The sequence below is a fragment of the Brachycentrus maculatus genome, unplaced genomic scaffold (assembly GCF_059751285.1).
Source record: "Brachycentrus maculatus isolate JH-2025_06_01 unplaced genomic scaffold, ASM5975128v1 h1tg000008l, whole genome shotgun sequence".
In the NCBI taxonomy this organism is placed as follows: Eukaryota; Metazoa; Arthropoda; class Insecta; order Trichoptera; family Brachycentridae; genus Brachycentrus; species Brachycentrus maculatus.
Genome location: NW_028280763.1, coordinates 364,153 through 386,453, shown reverse-complemented (window position 1 = coordinate 386,453; position 22,301 = coordinate 364,153). Strand labels below are relative to the sequence as shown.

At 32.4% G+C, this 22,301-nt stretch overlaps 2 protein-coding genes across 2 annotated transcripts; one reads left to right on the top strand and one right to left on the bottom strand.

Moving 5' to 3' along the window:
* The first annotated feature begins 366 nt into the window (after positions 1-366).
* On the top strand, positions 367-3,821 carry Prp38 (pre-mRNA processing factor 38). Its single transcript, XM_088260634.1, has 2 exons — positions 367-1,084; positions 2,354-3,821. Exons 1-2 carry the CDS (start codon positions 405-407, stop codon positions 2,553-2,555), a joined length of 882 nt encoding a protein of 293 aa, XP_088116760.1. The 5' UTR covers positions 367-404; the 3' UTR covers positions 2,556-3,821.
* A 5,712-nt stretch (positions 3,822-9,533) lies between these two features.
* On the bottom strand, positions 9,534-20,399 carry Mon1 (vacuolar fusion protein MON1 homolog). The gene is made up of 9 exons (XM_088260620.1): positions 20,008-20,399; positions 18,929-19,083; positions 17,885-18,085; positions 16,284-16,454; positions 15,563-15,635; positions 14,307-14,482; positions 12,896-13,016; positions 11,621-12,013; positions 9,534-10,084 (listed from the first exon to the last, which is right to left on the bottom strand). Exons 1-9 carry the CDS (start codon positions 20,293-20,295, stop codon positions 9,944-9,946), a joined length of 1,719 nt encoding a protein of 572 aa, XP_088116746.1. The 5' UTR covers positions 20,296-20,399; the 3' UTR covers positions 9,534-9,943.
* Between the last annotated feature and the right edge of the window lie 1,902 nt (positions 20,400-22,301).

Here is a 22,301-nt window from a genome sequence, read left to right as displayed (position 1 = left end):
TGCATTTCTCAGTCTTGCCTTTTATCTCTAGGGTCTCTATCATCCATAGGGAGCAATATTGGGAATATTTCACTTTGGGAATTATTGTATTGGAAACCAATTAATTCAACTGAGAAATGGACAGATTATATCGCCATTACTGGGAGAAGGCACAGTATCGCAAGAATTGGATTGCAATCACATTACAGCATTAGATGGATGTGGTTTTAGAGATGGAGATTATTTGACAAATTATGATTAAGAAAATTTGTAAACAGATGACAATGATCGTAAATTCAGGCATAACAAAATATTTGTAAAATATACAACTCACCCCATATGAAAACTAGTATTTGTCCATAATTTTTATTGTTGCAACACATCTGGCAACACCTATGGTGTAATACAACTGTCAAAAATAGAAAATGGCGAATCGGACGGTGAAGGACGCGAAGTCCGTCCGCGGTACAAATCCTCAGTATTTAATAGAAAAGATCATCAGATCGCGTATTTACGATTGCAAATATTGGAAGGAACAATGTTTCGCTCTAACTTCGGAACTTTTAGTAGACAAGGCCATGGAATTACGGTATATCGGCGGAGTACACGGCGGTCACATACACCCCACGCCGTTCTTGTGTCTTGTTTTGAAAATGTTACAGATACAACCTGAAAAAGAAATAGTTGTGGAGTTTATTAAAAACGAAGAGTTCAAATATGTCCGCGCCTTGGGCGCTTATTACTTGCGTTTAACCGGCAGTTCTACCGATTGTTACAAGTATTTAGAGCCTTTGTATAATGACAACAGAAAGTTACGCCGGCAAAAGCGCGATGCCCATTTCGAATTGGTTCATATGGACGAGTTTATAGACGAATTATTAAGGGAAGAACGGTTGTGCGATATAATCTTGCCCAGGATTCAAAAGCGACATGTTTTGGAAGAGAATAATGAACTGGATGGCAAAGTGTCAGCACTGGATGATGACTTGGACGACGTTCAGTCTGATGAAGAGAAAGATACCGCTGACAGAAAGGAGAACCATAAACCCAAGTCTGAAGACAAGTTAAATAGGTCACGTGAGAAGGACAGAGATCGAAGACACAGGTTAGAATCTTCAAAATTTATTTTGACGCATTTAATTCATTGACTGCCAATTACAAGATAACTCGTAGGTTGTTTACTTGCCCAGGACGCCTACTGTGAGTGCTATATATTTGGAACGTGGAATATAGGAACCACAGAGCGCAAGGCTTATAATGATGTTTTTGTACCATTCGGTCGATTGATGCTTAAGGACGGGAAGGGTATTTTTACCCTCTGCACCGGCCTCATTTCAAAAGGCGGAAAATAAGGAATTATCCAATGATTTTATATGAATATTATATACCAATATCTTTGTTAAGGTTATTATATGTACAAGATGCTTTTAAGCGTTTCTGTCCTTGTTTTTTAAAATGTTTAAAATCCTTTATATCTCCTTCCTTACAGAATTCAATATTTAAGAAAAAAAATTGCCTAAAAAAACCCATAATATCCCACTAATGATGTGCTGCTTATTGGGATCGATTCTCTTGTTAGAATTTTATTTATTTATTTATTTTTCAAAACATATTATATACATAAGTCGTATATCCTCCAAGCACAAGAGCTCAGTCTCTTTTTTGGAGAGGCACAGCGAATCTAAAATTAAAAGTTTGCCATATCGCTCACTCCTTTCAAGAACGTCATAAATCAAAATACTTGATTTTTCAGGAGAACGTTTTTAAAGTTTCAAAATATAATACAATGAATTAAAAATAAATATCAAGCCGTTTATTGAACTTTTTTCTGTGGAACAGATATTTTTAGGTAAAAACTAAAGGTTTTTTCTCCATTCGAAAAATATTTAGTATATTTAAAAAAAAAAAATTAAACGATACCTTTTCTTCAAAATGCAAAAACAATACTTTCTGCCGTGTAGCGGGTAGATATTAAGTTTAAAATATGCCGCTTTTGCTGGGATATAGTACATTTTATAGGCAATCCGAAAACATGCATAACTGAAAATTGACGATTTTTGATTTATGACGTTCTTGAAAGGAGTGAGCGATATGTATAAATGTTTAGAAAATGTATTATGTTATACTTAAAAATGTAACTATATAAAAAAATAAATATAATGTTCCTGATGAGTAATTTCTATTTCTCATTTTGGGACATGGGATTAAGGTTTACAAGACTGGAACACAAATAATAAAGTTACAAAAAAGATTTTTTTTTAAATAACCAAAACTAATACAATTAATTAACTAATTTTGACCTTGACACTTTGATTACCATTGTTATAGGTCAGAGATGTCCACATTTTGTTTCTCACAAATTTGTTATCCTCAGGTCCAGAGAAAAGGAGCGAGACAGAAGATCAGATAGGAAAGAAGACAAAGAACGAAAGAGAGATCGGTCACGCAGCAGAGACAGAGTGAGGGAAAAGGAGAGAGAGAGGCGTCACAGGGAGAGGGAAAGAGATAGGTATCACAGGCCACAGGTTGACAGATACGATGACCAAAGAAGAAGAGAAAGGGACAGAAGACATTAGTATTACGTTTTATATTAGCAATTAAATGTTTTTCCAAATGAATTCAATTATGAAAGTAAATATTTTTATTTTTGAATTGTTTTTCTTTTCTTCAAATACCCTCTTTTCAAACTACATATTTACATAATTTATTGGTTCACTATATAATGTCCGCCTCCGTAGTGTAATGGTCAGCACGCTCTGCTACCGTTCTGTAGGTCCGGGGTTTAATTCCCAAGGGGGGTAAAATAAATATAAGTGATTTTTTCACTGTTATATTTATTCAATATTACCCTGGACTGGTACCTGAAGCGGAGGGCTGATCACCTTTCCTTCATGCATAAACGATCAAGATAACACTGCGTTTATATGACGCAGTGCCCTATGCACCATTGGGGTGCTGATAAGGGTTTTATTATTATATAATTTAGGTTTGGAAAACAGTGGAACTTCTTATAACGAGCATAATTCGTTATAACATCTTACTCGTTAAGTGAAACATTCTTTAATATATTATTAGATTAAGACCAATATTTTTAGCTTTTCCACTTTATTTTTATTTGACCAGCGACCGGGTTTCGTTGTTACCGACATCATCAGACTGGTTAACTAACTAACATTCTTTACTTTAGAAATCAATGTAAAATACGATAATGTGTTCCATGCCGAAGGAATACAATAATTTTTTTTTAAATTAACGTTTATTTGTTGTTTTTTAAACATGCGTAACAACATTCTTGTAAATGTTTTCTGAATATTCACTATTTATTATTTTACTAATGTTTTTCGGCAGGTACTCTGCGCCCTTCTGACATAGATTCAATAAGATAGGGCGGTTAAAAAGATGATTTTTTTTGCATGCACGAAAAACTAAATATTTGCCCGAGGAAAAATACCCCAATATATCTGCCTTTGTGGTGTAATGGTTAGCGTATTTAGCTACCATGCTGGAGGTCCCGGGTTCGATTCCCAGGGACTGAATATAAATATTAGTGATTTTACACTCTTAACACATTGTGTACGGTGTGCACATATTTGTGCGTTTCAGAAACCTTGTGTGGTGGCGGGGTGCACATTTTTGTGCATTTCGGCTACCTTCAATTTAGTATACAAAAAACACGTCATAAACTTCTAATCTCTTGGCCTTTTTGCTTTTGTTGTGTAGTGGATAGATGTCGTTGTAATATAAAAAATAATACTGATATTTACTGGTTCAAAACATAGCTAATGGTCGTAATCTGTTTTGAAGGAAATGTTACAAATTAACTTTAAACAATGGATACAGACGGTGCGTTTTTTTCTTTGTCCTAAAATGAAATAAAATAAAAAGATCATTGTCCTTTACTTAAGTCGGCAGTTGGTACTTACAAAGCAATAAACGCGTGTGGGGAAAGCCCATAAATCATTTTTTATTCGCAGATTTTGAGTTTTCGGCGGTTGTTAAACTGTGTTGTTATTTTCTAATATTTTATTAGTGTTTTTAAAATTTATTTTACTTTTGTGATTTGTGGACTAACATGATTTTATTTTGAGACGTTAGAGACCATTATATAACCGTTTTTGTATTATTTTCGAGTTCAACCTCAAGTTTACTGACTTATTTTATATTTCCGGACAGCTGTCTAATGTCGCCCGCCTCAAGATACAGTTTTATCAAAACATGGCCGTAACTAATGTGTTAATATTTGTTTAATATTACCCTGGACTGGTCCCTGATGCGTGGGAGTGATCACCTTGCCTTTATGTAAGTAATAATCGAGATAACATTGCGTCAATACGATGCCATATGCACCATTAGGTGCGGATAAGGGTTAGAAAAGAAAGAAGAAGATACCTCAAAAAAATCAAGAGCCATAACAATTTTCAATAATAACTTTTATTATAAATGTAAGATTATGATATTTACACAAATTTTTCCATATGTATTTTGTTGGAAGTTTTAACAAATTCTTTATTCTAAAAACAATCACAGATTACATATTATGATAACTTTATATTTACACATTGATTCTGAAAATATGCAATAAAATATGACATTTACATAAACTTTAAAATCAATGTATAATTTTTATACAAACTATGTATGTGTTTGATCAATTATCCTAGAATACTTTGTCTCAGAAATGAAAAAAACGCGCTTAGAGTGTCAGAAATGAAGACTCTAAAGAAGCAATCAGCCAAGAGTCTTCGAGATAGAATAAGAAACGCCAGGATCAGGGAAATATGCGAGATCGAAGATGTCGTTAGGTGGGGATGGCAACGAAGGAGACAATGGTATGGCCATGTGAGGAGAATGGAACCATCAAACTTCCCCACATCGCACTGTACTCCCATCCACCAAAGAGACGGATTGACAGCTGGGAATCGACATCGCAGGAGGCTAATCTCTCTTAAAAACAGGCCACAAGGCCTACACCAAAAAGAAGAAGACTTTATGTGTAATTTCATTCATTTCAGTTTTCAAATATTGAATAAGAGGTGCATTAATTTCAGTAAAAGATCTTCTATCCAATGATTATCTTAAGGTGGAGACCGACCGGAGCATTTCGTCGTAACGTAACACGTTACGATGCGAACATTCAGGCAATCAGTACACCGAGCCGAGCGCTTCATCCATAGTTTCGGATGCTCGCCGCGATCGATGTTCAACGTTATGTTACAACGAAATGCTCTGGTCAGTCTCCACCTTTAGAGAATCGCCGACTTGTTGGCATACTTCTTATCTCACTAGCAAGCAGTGATGTATTGCTATAGATTCGTAACGTCTCTGCCGGGCTGATTGCTAAAATAATTTGGATTCATGCTGAGACCAAAATCTTTGACCCTTGAATCTTCCATTGGCAAGATGAAATACGACACATTGTGTTGTGTAAAGCAAGGTTCGTTGTGAGTCGCGTAACAGAAAGTTTATTGTACACGGCGTTCGTTATGCGAGGCATCACTGTGTACTTGATTCATCTTCATTCATTCATCACTCATTCTTGATTCATCAAGAAGTATTATGAAATATTTACACACTTCGTATGGGGAAGGTATTTCTACCCGTTCGGTCGATTGATGCTTAAGGACGGGAAGGGTATTTTACCTTCTGAGCCAGCCTCATTTCAAAATCAGAAAATAATAAATTATCCAATGTTTTTATATGAATATTATATACCAATCTCTTTGTTATAGTCTTAACAATATGTACATAAATATCAAATCCCGTCGCCAGCGGTCTGCGGGCATAAAAAATACCAATCTGAAATGTTTTAAGAATTAGGATTCTAATTATTAAGAATTAGGATTATATATACATATGAATATTTTTTCCTTATCTGTACTCAATGGTGCATAAGGCACTGCACTGGATCGATGGAGCATTGGCATAGATTACAAGAAGGTAAGATGATAGGTCTTATACTATAAGTGCCAGACCAGTACTGGAATTATAAACACAATATTGATGTTGGTAAGTATTGTTTCAGTAAGTTTAACATTCCTTACGACATACGCATTTTTTAATTTATTCTTGATACATATTGTCAGGAAGTAATATTGCTGATGAAAGTACAGTAAATCCCCAAAATAACGGCATTATTTTATACGGGGAGTCCATTAAAGGCGAAGGTCCATTATTGTCTTCGGACACGCGTTGTGAAGTGACATTGCTATTAGATACATATCAAAACCTTTGCTTTTGGTAATCCTGCTTTGAAAAATAAATCAAGTTTTATTTAGGAAGTTTTGAGACGTAATTATCATGGCCGCTGAAAATTGTTTACATGCGGCAACACAATTTAAGCATGTATAATATTAACAAGATGTTTTGTAAAAAAATTACATTCGATTGGATTTTTTGTCCGTTATATCCGTAGTTCATTAAATAGAGCCCTGTTTTATCAAGTTTTTGCTGTATTTGTCTTTTTCTATTATAGAAGCAAAGTTAAACTTGCCAACACAATATTTGCCAACAATTGAACATTCATAAATCACAGGGTAATTATTTTAAACACCATGTTTAATAAACGCTACATTTTAAGATAAGTCATTCAAAATTTTAACAATTGAGTAACCACTAATCGGCTCAATAATGGATAAATAAACAAGGAACATTTATTCGGCTAAATAATTATATATGGTTTCTTAAGTAAATATTCCATTAAAATGTACACATTATATTAAGTTACAATAATCAGTAAAACATTTGTATAATTTGATACTTAATCAACTTGACAAATAACATAAGTAAAATTTAATTATTCAAGATAGATAACAATTTGATTATAATATATCATAATCATAATGACAACATATGTGTATAAAATATATTGCATAAATGAGTAGTCCACTTGCAAACCACATTATGTATGTAAATTTTTTTTTTTAAGTCGATGGTGCCAATCGGTATAAAATTACAAATATTAACATCCATATTTAACATAATCTGCCAAAACTTGTCAAGTTCGGAATAAAATGGAATAGAAAAATCAATACTCTTACAAAACTCGCTATGCCGATCGATAGTTCACTTTCTAAAATCTCTCAAAAAAGCCCAAATTGGTAGAAGATTTAATTTTCTACCGATTGCCGCTATTGGCTAAAAAAATATTTTTTTAACATAAAAAAAGTTACATATCCCTGATAAGACGAAAAATATGACAATACTTTAAGTGTGTCCAAATTTTTGTTTACAGCGCTGGGTTTGTTGACATAGGAGATATTTATATTTTGATGCTACGTATCAATATATTGATGCTACATATCAATGTGTATATGAATAGCTACGTATCTGTTGCGTATGTTTTCTGTTTTATATCTATACAGGTTTATTATTTTTTTTGCTGTTGCCTTACAGTTCTTATTTTTACTTAATTACTCTTTTCAACTTGTACATCTTGTAACTGTTTGTTTTTTTTTATTATAATTTTTACTTTAGCTCTTAATTAAGTCTGCCTATTAATCTTCTAAACTTTTGATATATTTTATTCTTGCTGTTTACTTTTAACTCATTTGACATTTGTAAAATTTTGTAATTGGAATGCTACAATTACCAGTTTTATTTGTTATTCATTATTGTAAATGTATTTATATTAATGTTCTGTTAAATTTCTAAATAAATTAATAAAATAACATGGTTTACAAGTGGACTACTCGAATCATAGTGAACAATATTAAAAAAAATAACTCCACTGTGCATACGAGATGCAAACCTAAAACAAGGTATTATCAGTTAGGAGCATCTTTTTTCTTGAGTATCTTAAAAACTTATGCAACGGAGATTTGATATCCACATTTATTTGATATAAAAATCTATGGAATCTAAAAAAGTGTTATCCCAATACATAATGAGGTATTTATTATTTATGTGATGAAAGATTAAAAAGTCATTGTAGATGATACCGATCCTCGATCATTTCCGGGAAACTATTATTAATGGCAATCAGGTTAAGATCACATCGTAGTCACAAAAAACGCGCTAAGAGTGTCAGAAATGAAGACTGTAAGAAGCATACCTGGCAAGAGTCTACGAGACAGAATAAGGAACAACAGGATAAGGGAAATATGCAAAAATTGAATATTTTATTAGGTGGGGAAGGCAATGAAGGAGATTTGGTATGAGCATATGAGGAAAAAAGAATCATCCAGACTCCCCCACATTGCACTATACGGTCAACCCCGAGGTAGACAACTTACGGGCATACCACCAAAGAGATGGATCGACAGCTGGGAATCGACATCCCAGGAGGCTAATCCCTCTTAAAAACAGGTCATAAGGCTTACACCAAGCAGAAGAAGAAGGTTAAAATCATTTCGATTTAGTCAATCTTCTTATATTAAATTCAGGTAAACTTCGTTTTATGCTGGGGTTCCATTTTGAAAGACACTGGCATAAAAAAATATTGAAAAATTGAAATTTTATAAAAATAGAGTGACAGGATTAGAAACTCATGAGAACTGTAAGTGACATGAGTAAAACTTGACGATTCATGATCTTCCAAAAAGCTGGAAAAACCGCCATTAAACAAGCGAAATGATCTGAGCCAGTCCTATCAGCGCCAAACTAGAAAATCCTCTATTTATATGTATATTAAATTGACGGCCCCTACGTAAAGTACTCTGCAAATCTGTTACTTTACAGGAGAGAGCTTAGATTTTTTTGAACATATATTTTTTTATTAATTAACGGTTTTATCTGAAATTCTAAACTAGTATTATGCATTCAAAAATACAATAAAATTATGCATTAAATCGTTTTAAAACTTTATGCTTTGTCGAAATTAAGTAGTTAGCGCTTTAGGAGTTCAGTTCATTTCGAAAATTCGATGTAGATAGCATCTTATACACCTGAAAACTAGGCGTAATTTATTTTATATATATGTATATAACGTGGTAATATTTTCCTTTTGAAAATTAAGTGTAAATAATATGTAAAGTGGGTGTATAATAATAAAATAAACAATGTGTTGCTTTGTAATTAAAGAAACGACAATAAAAGTTTATTCTTAATTAATCTTTACAATAATTTTTATATCTATTTGATTCTGACAGTTAATAATATTATCGGAAGTCTTTTGTTTTATTCTGAGCGACGCATGCGGCATCTGGTGGTAGAACTGTTTTATGTAGGTACTTTTTGTAAGTACTTAATAAAATGTATAGGTAGGTACCTAGGTATTTTATTACATGTATATATTTTTTGTTTGTTTATATTTGTAGATAATGGTCAGTTGATAACATACACCAAATATCTCAAAATTGACAAAAATGTAGTTACAGCATTTTACGTAGGGCACGTCAAAATGTTAATATTAAACACTGATTTTTACAGTCTACTAGATTTTATTGTTAAAACCACATAATAATACAATTGTCACTAATTGTATTTTAATGTGTTTTTAACAATAAAATACAATTTAGTAGACTCTAAAAATCAAGGTTTGATTTTAACATTTAATATACAAATTAAAATGGAGTTCTACAAATTAAACGCCAAATCTATATATATTTTCTATTTAATTTAAGTTTTCTTTAGTAAATATGTACATACCACTATTTCTTAAAATCCATTGTGTAAATGTAAAATTGATATTTGTAAATGTAAATGTAAATGTAAAATTGATTTTACCGCAAACTGACTGCCGAATATATGAAATAAGATAATCCTCATTAGATGTACAGAAGGCAGTGATAATATTCTTTATATTTTACTAGCAGCGAAAGTGTTCAAATCAGTTGTGAGGTTAATAAACGTGTTTCACATTTTCTAGTATTGATAAAGTAACATTATGCTTTAATATTAAAGAAAGGTGCTGAGATGAGCAGCTATTATGTATCACAATACCAGGTCAGTTTTCATCTCCACTGGAACTTCTGCTGATGGAGTGTTTGATGAGATTACCAAGAGATGGCACCCCGAACCTCGAATGCTAAAAAGTGGGAGCGTTCATTATGAATATGCGATCCTCTTCTTTCTTGATCCACCGCAGGAGTTTGTCCACAGAGGCGATGGCCAAGTTCTTATCAATCAACGGGTCGAAAGTGACATATAACTCGAAACCGGTCGTGACCTAGAAATAAATGTAAAATTAATTAACATACAATGTTTGAAAATGATACGGAATGCATCGAAACACGAGATTTTAAGAAAAAGTGGTATTTACTAAGTAAAACTTAAATTAAAAATGCGGAGACAATGGTATGCGCATTTGAGGAGAATGGAATCATCCAGACTCCCCCACATCACACTGTATGGCTAACCCAATGGTAGACGACTCCCAGGCAGACCACCAAGGAGATGGGTCGATAGCTGTCTTTGTCTTCTAATCCTTATCCACAGCCAATGGTGCATAGGGCACTGCATCGTGTAGAAGCAGTGTTATCTTGATCGTTAAATACACGAGGGAAAGGTGATCAGCCTTGCGCTTCGGATACCAGTACAGGGTCATATTAAATAAATATTATTTTTAATTTAAATTTTACTATTTCTTAAAATCTATGTGTTTCGATACGTTCTGCATAGTTTTCCAACACCGTATGAAAATGATGCGGAATGTATGGAAACATGTGTCACAATAGATTTTAAGAAATAGTGGTATTAATTACGTAAAACTTGAATAAAAATTTATAGTTTTTATCACAAAGTGACTGCCGAATCAAATAATGAAATAAAATTAATATTAGACTGAAAAATCACAAATATTTATTTTGACCCCCGGGCCTCCAGCATTAACGTTAACCACTACACTATGGGGGGGACAATTTTTGTAAAATATAATAAATGCAAATTGTTAGTCCACCTCCGGTAATGGTTAGTGTGTTTATCTACCGTGCTGGAGGTCCCGGGTTCGATTCCCGGGGGGGTGAAAATAAATCCCTGAAGCGTAAGTGATTTCTTCCTTCCGATTGCTTGTTCCCTCCTCGAGTTTAAACACCACCTTTTACAAGAATACTCTACTCTCTGAGGCAGTATTTCTCAAACTCAATTTATTTCAACAAAAAAACTTTATAAAAGTGTCGGGTTGTGGTCCCGTGGTTAGTGTCGCGGACTCTCAAGTCAGAGTTTCTCGGTTCAAACCCACTCTACAACAATTTGATGCCTATTTTTAATAATGAGCCGTTTATGCTCACAGAAATAGTATGAAATTGAAATATTTGTGTAAATAATAAAAACACAAATATATCTCTTTTTAAATAAAAAAAAAATGAAAAAAAAAAATAAAAAAAAAAATGAAAAAAAAAATAAATAAATTTGTGTGTCCAAATACTTTTTCACAAATTTAAAATATTTCAATTTTATCCAAGATTCAACCCTTGTATACAAATAGGAAAGAGTCTTTATTTAATGTTTTTGCTATTCCAACATAGATGGCTATTGTGAACTCACATGTACTGTGTCACGAGTTGGATCCATATATCTAGAAGATCCAGAAATTGAGTAATCACCTTGCCTTCATATGAGTAACAGTCAAGATAACACTGCGCTAATACGATGCAGTGCCCTATGCACCATTCGGTGGGGATAAGAGTTAGAAAGAAAGAAGAAAGAAAAAGAAATTGTAAGTTGAAATTTAAAAAAAAAAAAATTCCAAGAAAATTAAACTTACCCATGCTAATACTGTGGCTTCCGTGTTGACTCTAAAGATAAGCTTGGCCGGCCTGACAGAGTTGTGTATCTGGCCGCAAACTTTCCTATAATTGTCCAAGTAATTTGGTTCGGTCGTCTTCATCTCCTCACTGGAGGTGGTCGCGTTGGCTTTGCTCGACACTCCGCTGGACTCCAAGGAGTCGTAGCCGTCCGACTGCCTTCCCGGCTCTGTTCTGTAGGAGCTGTAGTCCGCCGCGTCGGAGCTGAAGAGCTGGGCGTTGGAGCGGCACTTGTACAAAAAGTGCCGCATCTCCGGTATCCCTATGTGCCTCAGGGGCTTGCTGGTGGGCAGCGTTTGGCTTTGCAACATTGCCTCGTTGATGGCTTCCAGGCAGTTTGTCCGCCGCAGTTTCTGAAATAGAAAATTGGTGAACATGATAGCAACAGTTAGGTGGGGAAGAAGGAGACAATGGTATGAGAAGGAGAATGGAAGCATCTAGATATTGCACTGCACGGCGAACCTCAAGAACTTCCGGGCAGACCACTAAAGAGATGGATTTACAGCTGGGAATCAGCATTGCAGGAGGCTAATCCCTCTTACGAACAGGCCACAAGGCCTACACCAAGCAGCCAAAGAAGAAAACAAAAAAGATAGAAACAAACAAACATCCCTAAAATCAGCCAGACTTTTTATAAGAGTAAAACATTCTTTGTGACATTATTTCATAAAATTTCAAAGTCTAGAATGCTGTTTAATCATTGCTATAGGAACATTTTCATTTAACAGTTACCATTTTGAAACAAACCAAACTAGATATTAAACAAACACAAAGATGAATTTTAATTCAAAAGTTTGATCAAAATTTGATAACAGCTACAAAGTTAATCTCCTTTTTCTTCTAACCCTTAACACATACGAATAGTCAGCTTTTCGCTGCCAACCGTAAACAACCAAACACCGATTAGTTGGTTTTTCTACCCTACGTACTGAAAATAATTCTCACAATTATGTACATCATTATGTGTATCGATTTCAAATTTAAACTATTTATTTAAAAAGGAAGTAAAATTTAAAAAATAAATACAAATGTATTATTATTTGTCGTAAATTTACATGTTGATGACAATATTTTTGCACTTGAAATCATAAGATAAAATATTGTTTTGTCATTCGTTCCAGACACATTTTGTATTTATTAAAAATATTGTCAACATATAAAATTTTGACAAATATAAGTGCATATTTGTTTTGGTTTCTTCATATCAAGTTGAGACACTTTAAACATTGTCTTACCTCCGTGATGGTATGTTTGGCTTTGGAGAGGATGAAGAAGGCATCTCTCTGCACAGTGAGTAGCATGAGACAAGCTTGGCAGTCATCTGAGAGGTACGATACATGACCGTGAAGGAAACCACTGAAATTATCACATAAATATATGGGATATTGCTCTGACACAGATGTGGATAACCTATTCAATTCGCTTGTGATGGGTTATCGAGTTGCATGTGTTGGATAAGAGAAGTTTTGGTTAAATTACTAATAGTAATAGAGCAATTATCATCAGAAATCTGACAAATTAATCATGAAGAAGTATGAATGACAAAAATGCATTTGCACTAACAATTCAAGAGCAATCATTTTTTTTTCCCATAATGCCTACTGTGGATTTCTTCACATAATTTTTAAAAGTTTGTGTACAATAACAGTATTGCCAACTGCAGAATTTTAGTAAAAATCTTATTTGTTTTTGCAAGACCGGTGGTAGAAAAGCTACTAAAATTCGTTAACAGTATTATCGCTTGAACTGATTGCGATGATACTTTTTTCCGCAATATAAGGCACACAGTCTGTGACACCTTTGATAATGCCCAGAATGCGTTTGTCACACAGTTTGTGACAGCGTAGTATCAAAATTGCAACTAATAATATAGACATGGAAATAATATTGAAAAAAAGAACCTTTTTATGCATAGTTATATTATAAAATGAGGCTTTGTTGACTTTGCCAACATTTTACCAACCATCAAAATATTAGTTTCGGAGAGATATCATTATTTTGATTGATCGTCTTTTTCAAACATAAATTAGATTTAATTAACTAATTTATCAAAATTGCTTGTAACATAAATACCTGTGATTGTAATAAAAAAAAACTAATGGTCTTCAAGAAAATAAGAGATGGAATAAGTGATGGAAATGTCAGAATCACGAAATCAGGTTTATAAAATTAAACAACTTTGTTTCAACCACTTTTTTATTATACGAACTTTTTAACCTACCGGTTTCAATAAGAACCTTGTCATCATCAGGGTTTATTAAATTCTAAAACATTAAAATACTCATAATTAATTACATTTCCTTACCAAAAACTAAATCCTAAATATGTTTTTGGTAAGGGAATGTAATTAATTATGAGAATTTTAATGTTTTTAATGTTTTAGAATTTGATAAACCCTGATGATGATAAGGTTCTTGTTGAAACCGGTAGGTTAAAGTGTTCTTATAAAAAAAAGTGGCTAAAACAAAGTTGCATAATTTTATTATGTTCATAAAATGTGCCACAAAGTACTGGGAAAAACATTCGAGAAATCGAAATGAGGTGATCGGGTTAAAACTGTGACCCTGTGACCAATCGCACTCAGGACCCGATGCATGGTAGCCGGATGTGCTGATGACTAGTACTTTGGTGAATATAGAAATTTACCTAGGGTCAAATTTCGGGAGACAGATGGGAGTCCAGCTCTCTGCCGTCTTGAACGATTCGGAGCTCTTCACCAGGTTAAATATCAGGTGAATATCTGAAGGGTGCAAGGTATACTTCTTCATTCTAACTAAGGTGATTAATTGATTTCCGGTTAGTAAAATGGCAAACACCAGATCCTGTGGAAGATGAAAATTGTAATTAATATAAAAGATAATTTGTTCTCCTTACATCTTGGTACATTATAAAATAAGAATTAATATAGAAAAGGTGGTGAAAAAAGGATTTGTTAGAGAGATTGTCAAAGTACACATAGTGGAATTTCAATATAACAAATTTCAAGGTGTTTCGTCTAATGGTACTGGAACACTTGTGATGAGGAAGGCGGAAACGCGCAAATGAAGACAATTATTTATTTAAAAAAAAATTAAAATAAACAATTTAAAAATAAATAATTAAAGATAAGGCAATGTCTATTCCTTGAAATTGAGTGGAATATAAAATAAACTTTGAATAAACCCATTTGGAAGAAACACAAGGGGTTATGAAAAAATCAGTATATCGAGTGATTTGTTATGTTGAAGTTTGGATGGCTAAAATCTCTTTATATTGAGGTTTACTCTACTATTCGTTGACATCTATATAATGAATTGTATAGAATTCAATTTAGTTGACACAATTCATATGTGTGGTATGAGGAAAAATACAGTAAACACATTGTACATACTACTAGTATGTACCAATTTTTTTTTACATACTGTATTTACTGTTTTTTACTGTATACATAAGTTACATACGGAAATTAAACTTTTATTACATCAAATTTGTTTACAGGCTCTGTTTGTTATGTAGATGTATATTTTTGATTGAATGCTATGGCTATTCCAATGAGATTTCAAACATTTCATTGCATTGAGCAATTTGTTATATCGAGTTCAACTATATATCAAATTGTAAAAAGCTTGACCTGCAGAGCAGTACCGATGTACCTACACATAATCTGTTTTGTTTAATTTTTTTTAATGTTGTTTACATGAAATTAATGACTAATTATTTCCAAATAAGTATGTTATCAATATCTGCATAGCGTTTTTAAATCCTCAAGAATGATATCAGAAATAAACCAAATAATATTATGTATTTCTTGTCACTGTTTTTTTTATGTATACTGGATAGGATAATTCTATTCTAGCTGAATTGAGATATGTAATATATATGTATACAGATTGTCATAAATGTAAAATGGAGAACTTCATTACCTTAATTTTACTACAAGCTGATACTATTGCACTAGTTATATTATCTCGCATATTAGGGGCAAGTGGCAAACACCTAAAAATAAAGAAAAATACATGAAACATTGATCATAAAGCATATTTCAAATATCCCAAAATTTAATATATGTACAATAAGAGATTATGAAATGCATAAATTTAGTCCGTCTCCACAGTGTAATGGTAAGCGCGTTTGGCTACTGTACTAGAGGTTCCGGGTACAATTCCCAGGTGGGTCAGAATAAATTTAAGTGATTTTTCACCCTCATAATTATTTAATATCACCCTGGACTGGTACCTGAAGCGCAATACTGATCATCTTGCTTTTATGTAATTAATAATCTAGATACCACTGTGTCGACGAGATTCAATGCCTTATGCATCATTGAATGTGGATAAGGCTCAGAAGATATTTAGTTCACAGTCTACCACTTTTACTTTACATATATATAAATTTCTTACTTCAACAAAACAAATATTTTTTATTTCTTTCAATAAAATTGGTGAAAAAAAGGTAAGTCAATTGATACTGTTCTTATAGAAATCTCTAAAGAAACAAAGGATTCAACCATCCATATTTGAATTTCAAGAAAAATAAACAGTTTGTGATGTCATCAAATGTGACATTAATTGTTTCAAGCATAATGAAAGTTAATTAGATATTTATAAACTTCCATATATTTTTTTAAATAAATAAGATATTCACCTTACAGCTCCTAATAAAAATGCAGGATCCTTTTCCATAAAATTTAATAAATGGTCTATAAGCCTTTCAACGCCTAACAATAATTTACGAAGGTCATAATTGCGTCGCTGTTCAAATATCCTGGTCAATTGGGAAAGGGACAGCACAGATACTATCTGGTTGAAGACAAATCTGAAATTGATGAAGAAAAATGTTGATAAAATAAAAAAATACAAACTGTACAGTAATAAAATTCAAATATATATTTTTTCATAGTAGATACTGTGAGTCAATGCAAACAAAGAAATCAAAAGTATCATTTGAGATTTTTTTTTTAAAATGTGCATAAACAATGATTTTTTCTTTTACAGATTTAACCATCTTGAATTCACTGTACGGTGTATAACTATAACGAGTTCAAGAATATAGAAAGTGTATATAGACCTGAGGTGTCAAATTCAAAAGGCACCAAGGGCCTCATAAGGTATTTTCGGTAAGTCGGCGGGCTACATCAAAAAACTCAAATTCCCATTTCCATTTTTATCTAACTTTAAGTGAATAATTTATTATAAGAGCCAGTCACATAAGGTACAGTAGATTAAAATCAATGATTTTGAAAAAGAATACCATATGTTCTCGTACAAAAAAACGATTTCAATGAAGAATTAAAATAAATGAAAAATGTAACCGCGAGTATCCGCGGGCCGCAAAAAAAATACTCGCGGGCCGCGAGTTTGACATGCCTGATGTAGACGACAGTTGTGGAAGCAAACTGTTGGAGTGTTTTTATCCCTTATAAGCACATTGTTATATGTCTCATATAGTGTTACCAACATACTGAAAATACCTTACTGATTATTTTGAATATTTATTTCTCTAGGCTAGCTGTATGCACTGTGGTTTATGAAATTAAAGTTTATTATTATTTTTTAAAATTAAATTTAATTAAGTAAATACCACTATTTCTTTATATCGAATGTGACACGTGTTTCAATGCATTTTGCATTATTTTCAAAAACAGCATGTGAAATTAAGTCTAAATTTTAGAGTTATGTCCTTGGGACATTGAAGGATGAGGTATAGAAGCTGTTTCTTATTTTTTATCACCGGGAACATTGATAATAGGGGGGAGGTTTTAGTTATAGCATATGGTTAATTATGAGTTATTATAATTTATTTACACTTTTACGTGTTTAACATCTGTACTGAATTGGCTGATGTAGCTCAGCTGTTTTTCTACATTGAATTTATACTGTTCCAAAATTATGACTTTTCACATTGTTAATTATAAGATTTCTACGTTTTGTTGTTATATATGTGGTTGTTTTTTATTAAAAGGTTAGCGAAGCCTGTAAAATTATTATTTCTTTAACATAATTCAAGATACCTGATTCATGTATTCATACCAATTTAAAAACTTCCACAGTCGCATAATTTTTAAATACCACCGTTATCTATTTAAAAAAAAAATTAGGTTTTAAGAATTTTTAAAAATTATTTTTAGTGTAAAATATTACTACAAAGTAACAAATAATGAAATTGATAATTCTTGTTTAACCAATCGAAAGATGAAGAAATTTTCTCAGTGCTTGAATAATACTTACGTTAATTGTAATACTTACGTTAATTGTAATACTAGTTGTGTCTCATTCTCTTTAGTTTTGGATACGGCAGCCAGAGTGAGGGGACCTTTGATGAGGAAAACCATCATACAAGATGGAGTGTGGATGGAACGAATCGTGTCAGTACCCGATTCATTTACAACACTTACTAATGCTTGGATTATTCCACAGAGTCCGGCCAATTTATCTTCATTTCCATACCTACAATAATCAAATAAGATACATTAAAAGCTTGCCTCTTTTACAAGGGATCAGGTTCTTGCCACCCAAGATGTCCGTTGCTGACAATCCATCAGAAGTTCTCTCGGATGAATAGGAGGACTTAATGGATGCAAGGGAGTTGGCGGCTCGAGCTTAACCGGATCCACGCGGCTCGCATAACCGTATGTGTTTTCATAAAACATGCCCCATACGCGGCTGACATAAGCGTATGTGTTTTTACTTTGCTCCAAGTTTCGAACCTCAGTTCAAGTTGGAGGGATTTTTTCATGGTGTGGAACTTTGGATAAAATAATACGTCAATCCTTGGCCTTATGACATCTGTCGAAATATCTGACTAATAATTTGTAACATCACAAGGATAAATAAAAGAACAGATCCCTGATTTTTCTTGAGGTCGATAATTAGTCCGTGCCATAATCATGCCCTATATCTGTCTCACTCTCGACGCTACACATCGCCAGTGGGTAAGAGTGACATACGATGCGTGATTTGATTTATTTATGTTACGATTTTATTTGTTTATATTACGATATATTTCAAGAATTATATAACACAAGTGTATTATAGAGTACCAAAAAGGCACAGTGAATCTCATTGAACGTTTTTGTTTAGGAAAATAAATCGCTTCTTAACTAAATACATGATAAAAGTAATCATTTAAAAAATGGCGAAATACCGCCGCGCACGGGCGTCTCAGGAAGTTAATGCGGTTAAAAGGTAAAAGGCAGTTTGTGCACCTATACTCCACATAGACATGTAATATTTGAGATTTTTAAAAAATAATTTATGAAATAATGGTTTTAATAAATATGTTACAGTTACCTGGAGTATATCGGCTTTCCAGCTGAGCTTAAAATGAAAACATGTTTCTTTTTACTTAACCACTCCGTATTGTGCAAATAATCATCTCCATTGAGACTAGATTTATCTTCCTCCGATTGAAAACTAGCTTCGCTCATATTTCTTGATAGGTTAACCTGAAAATTGTAGATAAAACAAGATTTAACATTTATTATTTATCTGACTATTTAATGCCCACATCATGCTTAATCTCTTATATGCCTGTAAAATACCGTATTTTACGGACTGTAAGATTGCCTTAAAATTCAGGTGTCTTATACTCAAAATCACACTAAGAGCAGAAAGGTATTTTATCCGTTCAGTTGATTGATGCTGAAGGACGGGAAGGGTATTTTTACTCATTTCAAAGGCAAAAAAGAAGGAATTACATAGTTAATGTTTTTATATGAATGTTATGTATCAATGTACTTTATGTAAATAATGATCAAATCCCGTCGCCAGCGGTAAAAAAACACCCGTCCTAAGTGTGTTAATATAAAAAAGTCGAATGTTTGTTTTTAAATATCCGCCAGTCTTAAAAATGGCCACATGTTAAATACCACCAGTGAAATACACTATGAATAATGTATAAATAGCAAGTACGATATCATTTTTCACAAAGTTATGGAATTCAATTTTTTTTCACTCTATGACATTATTTTATTGTAACAGCCCAAGTTTGTCCCAGCAAATTGATGTTTTTTTTTAATAAATAAAAAGATAAATATTTGTGTTTAATTTTACTATTTAAAAAAATAGTTTAATTTCATATTATTTCTGTGAACCTAAGCGGCTCATTATTAAAAATAGGTATCAAATTGTGGTAGAGTGGGTTCGAACTCAGAATCGCTGGCTCAAGAGTCCGCGACACAAACCAAGGGACCACAACCCGACATGTAGAACCGAATTTTCAAATACATTAGTTTGGGTAGCATCTAAAGTGCAATTAAAGATGATGTCTTCACATAATTTGTACGGAATGCAGTGCCCTGTGTGTGTAGATAAAGAAATCTACATAAAAATAAGTGTGGGTAAGGAGAAAAAATGCAGAAATTACTTACATCTTCGGTTGTTTCACTAGAAAGGGCGGTTTGATCATCACTATGATTTTGCTCGCAGTTTACTTCCAAAACTTGAATACCTTCTTGTATTTCATTGATCGTACTATTTGTGTTGACGTGAAGCTCTCTAGTCTCCAGGCTGGTGCTCATTTCACTGGCAAATTCCTCAAACGAGTCGGTGGTGACAAGCATACTTTCCTTGCACGCGCCTGGCTCGATATCAGTTAATACCTCGCTATCACAAGGAACCTCGATTACTGACTGATTTTCAGATAATTTTGATTCCATTTTAGCATGTGAGAGTAAACAACACTTATAAAATAGGAATGTTATTGGTATCTCATATCATTATTTTATCGTCTTTGCTATCGTGAAATTTGACATTTGAGGATAATGTTGCCATACTTTTTTTTGACGTATGGAAAAAATGTGTTGCAAGATTTATAAAATTTTAAAAATATTTATAAAGTACTTACCCAAGCATTTAAAATGTAAAATTATTGGTTACGTTTCTATAAAATATTTTAGTACTGGTTTACACTTTTTTTCAATTGAAAACTGATGGGGTCGCTTTATTCGTAGTGAGTTATTTGAAAGAAAGCAATATCGCTAGTCTTTAACTGTTTGACGGAGTAGTAATTTTTTGATTGTGGCCTTTTTACATTTTGCAATTTCTACCACAAATGCTTTTAATTGTCCCCATTTTTTTAAGTAAACATTTTTTCAACTTATTGATTATTCAGATCATTATCTTAAATTAAATTAAATTTATTAATGATTGATGTGATACATTGATCACATCAATTATTCATAAATTTAATTTGTTTATGCGTGAAATTTACAAACAAATTCAATGTTTCTCATTGTCCATGCATTGTAAAGCAATGACTTTGAGAATGGAAAAGAGTATAATATTTGATGATTAAAATATAACATTATAAAATAATTGATGATTAAGGAAAACAATAAAATATAAGGCTACATCAATGAGAAACGTATTTTGATTTTAGTATTTTCATGATATCTGTCTTTGATAAGCTGTGAAAAAACTTAATAAATAAAATAATAATACTACATCACGAGGAGCGAGAATTAAATTTTTTGTCCGGAATATAAACTATGCTCATATAGCGTGAATTACATTTTACTAGAGATATTTAAAAACGATTAATCAAGTCAGTAAATGAGTTGATTTGTTATTTAATCTACATAAATAAAACAAATTAATGTTCGCTTGTTAAAAATCCTAAATTTCCAAAATTTAGTCACCAATGGCACAAAAAATGACAGTTTATTGGCGTAATTTGTTGGAAACAACAGTAACGCAATATTAAATATTTCTAATTGTGGACAGCGTGCTTCTTGACACTGATACTTCTTGACGCTACGCAGGCTTGCTAACTTGACGACTAACGCACTTGATAGTCTCAAGAATAAAAGATGTGGGCAGGTATTTACACTAACGGTATATGTAGTTTGTTAATTTGAATATGTTTTAAAACTCTCAGTTTTAAAATACAATATAACGTCCATATTGTTTTGTTAAACGACCGATTTGATTTGTAAAGCGTTCAATTTGGTGTGTAAAGCGTCCAATATGAAGTAAAAATCCTGTATATATTGCTCACTCCTTTCAAGAAAGTCATAAATAAAAACAACTTGATTTTTCAGGAGAACGTTTTTAAAGTTTAAAACTATAATGTTAGATTATATTATACAATGTATAAAAAATAAATATTAAGAATTTTTTAACTTTTTACTGTGCGACAGAACTTTTTAGGTAAAACCATAAGGTTTTTTTTCTCCATTTTAAAATGTTTTAGTATATTAAAAAAAAAATAAACGACACCTTTTCTTCAAAATGCAAAAACAACACTTTCTGCCCTGTAGCGGGTAAATATTAATTGTTAATTAATGTTTTACTTGGTAATTACCACTAAGAAATAGTGGTATTTACTAAGTAAAACATTAATTAAAAATGGATAGATTTTACCACAAAGTGACTGCCAAATCAATTAATGGTAAATATTAGGTTAAAAATATACCTCTTTTGCTGGGATATAGTACATTTTGGGATATAGTGCACTGGGCATTCTGAAAACATGCACAACTGAACATTTACGATTTTTGATTTATGACATTCTTGAAAGGAGTGAGCGATATATGCTTTCCTTTTATATTAAATAATACGGGCACGATTCACGTTGAATTTGTTAAAACTTGAATAAAGATTTTAAGTCTCAACAAAACAGAAGCTGCTGTCAAAAATAAATGAAACCAATTTGGGATTTTAC